The sequence below is a fragment of the Benincasa hispida genome, chromosome 5, assembly GCF_027475165.1.
Source record: "Benincasa hispida cultivar pf3 chromosome 5, pf3_genome.v1.1, whole genome shotgun sequence".
Lineage (NCBI taxonomy): Eukaryota > Viridiplantae > Streptophyta > Magnoliopsida > Cucurbitales > Cucurbitaceae > Benincasa > Benincasa hispida.
In genome coordinates, this window is record NC_143482.1 from 10,648,117 (window position 1) to 10,657,472 (window position 9,356).

A 9,356-nucleotide genomic window follows, 5' to 3' on the forward strand; every position below is an offset into this window, starting at 1 on the left:
TTATAAATTGAGGTAACATATTTGTTGTTGCTCAAATTTTGTCCACATTGATCTTTATAGCACGTGCTCGACAACCTTGACCTTCGACTCGCATCCCTCTAGTCTAATCTTGATCTTTGTCGAGTTGACCTACGTAAGAGATTTTTGCATCTAGTGTCGAGCTTACTACACTCTTATGCTTAAGTTAGTACTAGAAGTGATTAACTCACCTTAAATACCAAAAGAAGTAAGGTCAGATATCTTATTTAGAGATTACTTACCTTCCTCTTTGGAGTGCTTGAATGGAGCTATTTGTAAAACAATCCTTTAACACATGCCCACACTTACATATGATTGCAAGGATATGTTAGGGACATTTATGATACTCATGGATGCAGGATGCTAGTGTGGTCTCAACTCAATTATTTTCCGATTGGTATATATTTACTACATCCACTGTTCAACCAAAACCCCAAAGGCACTGACATTTCTCTCTTGGGACGCTCATTCACCTGTGTTCTTTTTCAGTACTTTTGAACTTGAATTTTGTTTTTAATGAGTCAATGCATTTTAATTTGGTATTCAATAAATCTTTGCACTACTTAACATCATTTAATTAATGGATCTACTAGACAAAAATTAAAAGTTTAAAGCCCTATTAAATATAAAATTTAGTAGATTAATTAATTTTTAAAATTTTCGAATATGTTATATACATATTAGAAGCAAAATTCAGACATTTATTAGTAATTTTTAAAATCAGGAAAGTAGATAGATACAAATTTAAAAGTTCACAAGTAAAACTTGTCATTTAACCTATTTATGGCCTGGTTATCCTTACCTCAATCACTTACTCTTTTTATTTTAGTTAACTTACAAATTCAGTCTTTAAACTTTTGAGTTTATGTCTATTTGATTCCTAAATTTTGAACCTTGTCTCTAGTAGGTCTCTAAATTAATTAATAATCAATCTATTAGAAATAAAATTGAATTTCAATTTAATCTATTCTTTAAAAAAAAAAAATTGAATTTCAATTTTATTGGTTTAATAGGAAAACATGTTTATTAAATATAAAATTAAATTTTTTTAATTTATTAAATACAAAATACAAAATTTAAGTTATATAATTGGAAGTCTAAATATCTATTAAATACTTCTTATCCAAAACTTCTAACTTTATTTTTATTCTTTTGCCTTTAAAAATGTTACTGAAGTTTCTCTTAAAATTTTGATGATTAGAACAAAAATGTCCACTTCTAATTCGTAATGATTAAGGATTATTAATTTAGACAAAGACACAAAATTTACTGAAATATGGGAGAACAAGAAAAAATGTTAGTTTGATTTACAAAATTATCCCTTTGAATCTTGTGGAGTTGGGAAATCCCTTCTCTTGTTCTTCCTGTTCTTTCTTCTTTCAAGTTATCCCATCATTTTTATCGCATTTCAAATCTAACCTCCATTAACTCTTATCTATCATCTATTTTCCCTTCCATTTTTAATCCCCAACTACCCTTGTTTTCCGCTCACTTGTTCTTCTTTGCATCTTCATAGATCTCTCCCATCTTCCTACTAACTTTTTCCCCCACTTCTCCTCTTCGATCTGTTCTTCCCACTTCCCATTTCTCCCATTTTGTAATGGGGTGGCCTAGTTTTTCACCTCTCAACTTTCAGAAATTGTTCTTCTTTTCAGTTTGAAGAAACCCATTTCTGTATTCCTCCTCAAAAGTTCTGTAGAGCTGGAGAAACCTTCGGTGCCCATTTCTCTGCAATTAGGGTTTTATGGGTTATTCTTTTTGATGATTTTGAGGTAATAATTTCTGGGTTTTTCTTTTTTTCGTTGGGGGTGTGATTATTTGGAATGGATTATAGTGGGGGAAACGTGGTTCATGTAATCCCTGGGACGAGCAGTGAGAATTGGCCAGGGGAAGTTTGGGCTACTGAAGATGAATACAGAGCTTGGAACAATGGTGGTGATGGGTCTGTTGATACGCCTTCTAATTCGAGTTATGATCAAAGACAATCACAAAGCCGGTCTGGAAGCGAACCCCCAAATAAGAAATCGAGAAGCTCACAGGATGTTACGTCTTCAAATCGATCAAAAGCGATAGGAAAAATGTTCTTCAAGACGAAACTCTGCTGCAAATTCCGCGCTGGAACTTGCCCTTACATCACAAATTGCAATTTCGCTCATAGCATTGAGGAACTCAGGCGGCCACCACATAATTGGCAGGTATTAGGATTGGTTCTTAGTTAGTTGAAATTTTTGTTATTTTCTCTGTTTAATTGTTAGTTTATAGCTGAAATCTATAGTTGGGTAGTTTAGCTTTGCTACGAAATTTGATGAAATACAATATCATGAGTTCCTTATTGCATTGAGTCTTGTTAGCAGGAAATTGTGGCCGCCCATGAGGAAGAGAAGGCGGTATTGTCAGAGCCAAGGGAGGAATTTCAAATTCCTTCACTTGGGACATCGAATTTTGGCTCCGAATCACAGAGGTCATATAAAGGTCGGCATTGCAAGAAGTTCTACACAGAGGAGGGCTGTCCATATGGGGATAGTTGTACGTTTCTTCATGATGAGCAATCGAAGAATCGAGAGAGTGTAGCGATAAGCTTGGGTCCTGGTGGCTACAGTAGTGGTGGTGGTGGTGGTGGTGGTGGTGGTTCTTCAGGAAATGGATCGAACACGAAGCCGTCGAATTGGAAAACAAGGATTTGTAACAAGTGGGAGTTGACAGGCTATTGCCCATTTGGGAACAAATGCCATTTTGCTCATGGTGCTGCTGGTATGTTCCCTCATAGTTTCTTGTATCTCTCCTTTTGTTAATGAAATGGTTGTAAATTTGTAATATTTTTCTACATTATAAAGGGAATTGTTCCAATAAAGAAAGATCATGTCTCTCTAGTCTCTCAAAGATTGTTGGTGCGCTTGGATGAAATCTGTATCCATTTCACCCCTTAAGTAATTTCTACATGAAATCACCACTTCTTGGGTTTGTTAGTTTAATTTCTATTGTCTGTTCAATCACTTAATCTGTTAGCACTCAGCACTCTAAGGCCCAAGCCCTGAATGAAGATAGTTTTTCTAATGTTTTTAAAAGAAATTGCTCTTATCATACTCCATAGGTCACCTCTGCTCAATCTTGCTTGACTTTTGTTTTGATTTTAATGAAAAATGGTTCCACGTGTAGCTTTTAGTTTGTTTCTTTAGCATATGCACGTGTATATGGCTCAGATTTTAAATCGAGTCCATTTACTCTCCATTTGCCTTGTTTAGTTCTGTGTTGTTTAACAATGTAAGATTTTCTTTTGACTTTCAAGACTTCGAAATCAATACATGGCAACATTATATATTTCTGATTTATTAGGTTGCTTTGGGTCTAGGACTCTGAGTCAATCACCGTTTTTTACTTACTTTCACAACTGAAGAGTTTGTAGATACCATTGTTAAATATTCTACCAAAGATTTTGCCGATTCAATCTGGAACTTAAATGACTTTGGAGAATATGAGGAAAGTTTTCAAGACTCTATAGTGTTATTGTTCATTAAATACATCTTGTCAATTGAATAAAAAATAAAATAAAACAGAAGGTATAGGATTCGAGTTGAGTAATTTTTAAGAAGACTTCTTGTCATGCTCATGTATATCTAACTATGCTTCTATTCTTTCCCATGATTTTTCGTGCTTTTGTTTCTTCGAGTTACCGATATTTATCTGAACTTTGATATAGCCATATAGGTTGAGTCAATTAATCGATTAAATCGATAAACATTAGAATATTGTTGTCTTGTTGAACGAAAGGAATGTTGAATGAGTTCTTTAGTTTTAGTGGTTTTAGATTTAATACTTTGAATTAACCACAGAATTGCACCGTTATGGCGGTGGGCTTATGGAGACAGAAAGTAGAGACTCTTCAGCTGCTCCTCCTGACCCAAAGCAGGGTGTATTGCCGAAAGCTCCTGGTGATACTGTGGTTGCTTCTGTTCCTTCAGTACCTCATTCGGATGTTTATCATGTTGTGGCATCACAAAGGTCAACCATTGTAATTCAAAGGCCAGGGCAGAGAACTCATCAGAAGTGGAAGGGTCCCGATAAAATCAGTAGGATATACGGTGATTGGATCGATGACAACGAATAATATGGTATCCAAGAAATCGCTCAACGTGAATAACAAGAACTTAAAGTTCCATAGTTTAACAGGCACGATGATGGACTTGGTCTCTCATAAGCATTGGGCAGATGAAGATTCTGTTTGTTCGAGTTAAAGTTCGGTTGGTTCTTTTCTTAATCTCGTTCCCAATCTACTTCAATTCCGATCTCCGAAAAATTTAAAGCATATGGCCTTTATCTGTTAAGAGTTGTTATTTATGTAGTTATGTAATCCTTTTCATTGAAAGAAAAGAGAAATGTATGAATGTCATCACCACCTTCCTTCTCAGTTCATCATTGAGTAATTCTTATGTGTTCTGGGAAAGTCCTTAACCTTATTGTAATTGGGAAGATGAGTCCTTCAAATGAGGCAGGCAGCAATTTTTATACACCGACATTGTGATTGCTGAGGTTTCTCCATTGTAGTGTTGGTAGTTAGACTGTTACATTGTTTCCCCTTTTTTGTATAATGTGTTGTAGGTTGCAATATTCTCGTTAGGGTTATCGTTCATCGTTCATATCTTATTTCCCTCATTTGTTGTGTCTTCTGTTTTAGCCGATGAACATCAAACGATACAACTTCAGCTTGCTGATGATATTGCATTCTTTTGCCCTTTTCTCTTTTGCCCTTATCTCTTACTTTATAGAATGTTTGGAAGTGGTAACTTTTTGAACTGAATGTCATTTGCAATTAAAATGGAGAGAATGATGTAAATTAAGGACTTTGGTGAGCTCTGAGATACTCTGTTCTTCATCAATTTGTAAAAGGTTCTCTATTACCACTTTATAAGCTCATTCACCCCAAATTTGTGTTTTGAAACTTCTTATTTTCTGTTCTTGTTGCATAATAAATTTTGAGTTCTGGGTTTTCAATCCCACGATTTCATACATGTGGTTTGATGCATAAAGATTTGTAGTGCCACATGAAAAATTTGTATTCTCAAATGTTACCATAAGAGTTTGCATGAAAAAAAAAAATACGTCTTGACAAAAAAATCACATAAAAACTCAAGGTTAATAACAGATTTAGTTAATGAAGTTTGAGGTTTGTTTCTTATTTATCCTTAAAATTGTAAAATTACATATATAAAAGAATGGTTTAATTGCAAGTTTAGTCCTAAAATGTTAGATTTGTATCTATACGGCCTCTAAATTTTAAAAAGTGTGTCTAATAGATACCTAAAGTTTCAAGTTTGATTCTATTTGATTTTAAAAACTGTTTAATAGGTCATTAATTCAATTCTGTGTTTAATAAGTTCATGAAATGTCAATTTTATATCAAATAGGTGCTTAATATATATGGATCTACTAAACACTAATTAAAAGTCAAAAGTCCCTATTAAACATAAAGTTCAATTTTATCTCTCTCTCTTGTTTCTTCATCTTTTATCTTCTTTAATACCTTCATACTCTCTTTCTTTCATTATTCAATATCTAGAGTATATAGACTTTAATAAGAAGAAAGAACGTACGACCTCAACATTATAGGCAGCCTGCTCGCCAACTAAGCCAAACTACTATTTTGATAAAACAATTGACATTAATTCTATATATTATATAGTAGGTGGTTCAATTTTCTAACTTCTTCTTTGGTCTAACTCGAACCGGATTAGGTATTTTTGTTTTTATATATTTCCAACCTGAAATCGCCAACTTGATAGATTTCAACCTAAACCGACAAGCAGTTTCGATCGGTTTAGACGATTTTGTCAATTTTTAGTTTTTCCTCAAACCGCTACATTGAACCGTCTACTTAACCTATGCAAGTAGAAGTTCATGATTAACTGAAGATTATTGTATCCAGCTTTTGAATATGATCCACACATATGTCAACTACACAGTGTAATCATAGATTGAAGTAGAAGAGATAGAGGAGATGGAAGAGGGAGGTGATTTTTTTTAAGCAATATGTGAGGTGGGGGAATTGAATTTCCTGATTTTGAAGTTGATAGTCCAAATACTATGTAGTGGAACTATGTTCGTGTGTTGATAAAAAGATTTATTTTGGTCGATATAGTAACTTTAAAATCATTATTTAAAGGGTAAATTATGGAAAGAAAATACAAAGTTTAGGGATAGTATAGAAAGAGGATATAGTGGCATAATAGCGAGAAAAATTTGGGACATGCATAAGGTGAAATAGAGATAAAGGTTAGGTTGTGTGAGGAGTAGCCACACATGTTGAACAAGAAAGAACAGAGAAGCCACATTATAAGGAGAGAAAAAAGGATTGAGTGTTGGTCTTAAAGGAATAGTATAAAATGGTCATATCCCTAATTATGGAAATGGTGATTGTGGAATGTGTTGCTCAAATTCTCCATCTCCATTACCTTAAACCAAAGGTAGCTATCAATGATGACAACTTTTTTCTGAGAAGAAGATAGAGCATGAAGAAACAATATGAGTTTCTTTGTTAAATCCCAGTCTTCTTCTTCTTCTTCTTCTTGTTCTTCTTCTTCTTCCTCTTCCTTCCTCCTCCATGTCTTTTTCCGGCCTATGTCTACAGATTTCTCTCACCCTCCGTTCTCCACTCACGACCATACCACTCCTCCCCTCACCATTATCCTCACTCTCATCCTCCTCGCCTTCCTCCTCGTCGGTTTCTTCTCCATTTACTTCTGTCGCTGCGTTATGGACTCTCTCCTCCACTCTCGCAATCTCCGTCGCTCCCCTTCCGGCAACCTCCTCCACCCGTCCTCTGATTCCCCTGCTCCTCCTCCTGGCCTTGACCCTCTTCTCATCAACTCCTTCCCCACCTTCCCTTACTCTGGAATCAAGGAGTTTCGTAGCGATAAATTCGGATTAGAATGCGCAATTTGTTTGCTTGAATTCGACGATGATAGCTTCCTCCGTCTCCTCACTAATTGTTACCATGTCTTCCATCAAGAATGCATTGATCTCTGGCTTGAATCCCACAAGACCTGCCCTGTTTGTCGTCGGAACCTCGACGCCGATTCCCCTAGAGATTCTTCTGATAAGCCACTTGATCCTAATTCCAACACTGATAATCCACCACGAAATGCCCATCATGAATCCATTGAAGATGCAATTAGTATTGACATTGATGACGATGTGGACGACGACGACGATAATGCCGATGCTGATGACGATCATCACCCTTCTGGTAATTTGAACAAGGGAAAACAGAGTATAAGAAAAACAGAGGAGGATCAGGAAGAAAGTATCAAGAGATTTTCGAGGTGCCATTCGACGGGGCATTCGATCGTGAAGGCAAGAAGAGAGGGGGAACAAGATAAACATAAGTTGAGATTGCCGGAGCATATAAAGATTAAGATCATTAGAGGGCATAACTGGACAGGGAGTTGTGTGACTTTTGAGGAATTCTTGCGTAATCCTGGCAATGGCGGTGGGTTTTCAGAGCTCTCGGAATCCGATGATCGAATCAACTTACCGAAACCGCCATGATCGGCGTTCTTCACTTCGATCATTCTCTTCTCTGTCTATCAGTTTTGTTTTGATGTATTGAGTTCAAAAAGGGGTAGTTGTTTTTGTTTAGGTTTGTTCTTCCACTTATTTTTTGCGGATGTTAAAAGTTTTAGCTCTTTTCTTTATGAATCTTTGAGAAAAGTTTTTATTTATAATGTTCAGAAGATGACACAAATTATTCAATGAGATTTATATACAGTTCTGTGGTTGTTTTTATTTTTATGTGATTATGAAATATTAATGAAGAAAGTGCTTCATAGATGTTTTTCTAAAAACCCAATGATTAGGTGTAACACCTAATCTCATGCAACTCTTTCTTGATAAATAACAAAAATAAAATATAAACAAATCTAAGGGTGGAATCGGTTCGGTTCGGTTTGATTTGGAGGCCAAACCGAACCGAACCGATATTATTTAGGCATATAATCGAACCACACCGTTTATGCTGTTCGAACTGAACCGGTTCTATTCAGTTCGGTTCGGTTTCATGAATCGGTTTCGAACTAAATTGGATGAGGACTGAAGGCAAAGACGGACGAACGAAACTCGAACTTGGACTGTTGGCTGACGAAGAATGGGACTCGAACTTGAAGACGAAGACGGAAGGCGAACGTTGATTTCGAACGATCATGAACGAAAACTTGGACTGCTGGCTGACAAAGAACGGGACTCGAACTCGAAGACGAAGATGGAAGGAGAACATCGATTTTGAACGAACACAAACGGAAACTTGGATTGCTGGCTGACGAAGAATGGCTGCGAGCTCGCTTCGCCGGGCTGGCTGTGGGTGGGGAAAGCGATAAAGAAGAAGAAGTCACTAATGCGGCGGCGGCAATAAACAAACCCTAGAAGAAATCGAACGAGCACGCACGAATGAGGGAATTGACAATCTTTTAATCTGAAGGAATATTTTATCTTAAAATATTAATATTATATATATATTTATAATTTTATGTATTATATTTAAACGGTTCGATTCGATTTAGAAATCGGTTTTCAAACTTGGAACCAAACTGAACCGTTTAAATTCAGTTTTAACAGTCCAACAACAATTTTTTCGGTTTTACTTATAAATCGGTTCGGTTTTACAAAACGGTTCGATTTAAGCGGTTTTGCTATCCACCCCTAAACAAATCAAAGAAAGTGTCACATGACACAATTTTATTGGACAAATGTTTCCGTAAAGGTGTACAACACCAATGTTTTTTTTTTTTTTTTTTTGCTTTGCTTTCCGAAATACCTTTGAATTTTACAACACATTTAAAAAACACCTATTCTTTCAGATCTACAATATTGCACTTGATCTTTTGCAAATGTTTCAAAGCTATTATTGGAGTAGAAATCGGTTAGAACTTTGGATAAAATCGAGACCTAGAATGAATATGGCGATAACTTGAAACCACATGGAGATGTTGTGATTCCAATTTTTTATCCAGGGCATTGTCACATTATTTCAAGTCCTAGCTTTCGTCCAATGTTCTAACCAATTTTATTTACAAAGGATTAAGGGTAAAATTGTAACGTTGAAAGTATAGGAATATTTTATATAACAAATGACAATTCTATGGTTTTTTTAATGTGATCATGAAATGTTAATGAAACTGAGTGGTGGATAGAAGTTTTCTCCAAATACTCTTGAACTTTACCACTTGGTTTGAAAATACTTATATTCTCCTAAAGTGTAATATTGTTCTTGGCATTTCGTAAATGTTTCAAAATTACCATTGAAATATAAATGTGCTAAAATTTTGACGAAAACTGAGGTCTAGAATGTG

At 35.5% G+C, this 9,356-nt stretch overlaps 1 protein-coding gene and 1 pseudogene across 4 annotated transcripts; both read left to right on the forward strand.

The window, feature by feature from the left end:
• The first annotated feature begins 1,210 nt into the window (after positions 1–1,210).
• LOC120078534 (Zinc finger (CCCH-type) family protein) lies at positions 1,211–4,758 on the forward strand. 4 transcript variants are annotated; one of them, XM_039032809.2, is made up of 3 exons: positions 1,211–2,213; positions 2,370–2,769; positions 3,849–4,758. In XM_039032809.2, exons 1-3 carry the CDS (start codon positions 1,842–1,844, stop codon positions 4,121–4,123), a joined length of 1,047 nt encoding a protein of 348 aa, XP_038888737.2. In that variant the 5' UTR covers positions 1,211–1,841; the 3' UTR covers positions 4,124–4,758. The 4 variants fall into 4 exon arrangements, with proteins under 4 accessions (XP_038888737.2, XP_038888738.2, XP_090169598.1 ...); XM_039032810.2 differs by having other exon boundaries at positions 2,373–2,769; XM_090313472.1 differs by having other exon boundaries at positions 2,373–2,769; positions 3,885–4,758.
• A 1,448-nt stretch (positions 4,759–6,206) lies between these two features.
• On the forward strand, positions 6,207–7,797 carry LOC120078356 (RING-H2 finger protein ATL29-like; annotated as a pseudogene).
• The last annotated feature ends 1,559 nt before the right edge of the window (positions 7,798–9,356 follow it).

What these genes read in the sequence shown, in the direction of transcription:
- LOC120078534 (XM_039032809.2), top strand. Translation starts at nt 1,842, where the DNA reads ATGGATTATAGTGGGGGAAACGTGGTTCATGTAATCCCTGGGACGAGC. An exon ending in GGCCACCACATAATTGGCAG is followed by an intron (nt 2,214 to 2,369) that starts GTATTAGGATTG and finishes GAGTCTTGTTAG; the next exon opens with CAGGAAATTGTGGCCGCCCA. An exon ending in TTTTGCTCATGGTGCTGCTG is followed by an intron (nt 2,770 to 3,848) that starts GTATGTTCCCTC and finishes AATTAACCACAG; the next exon opens with AATTGCACCGTTATGGCGGT.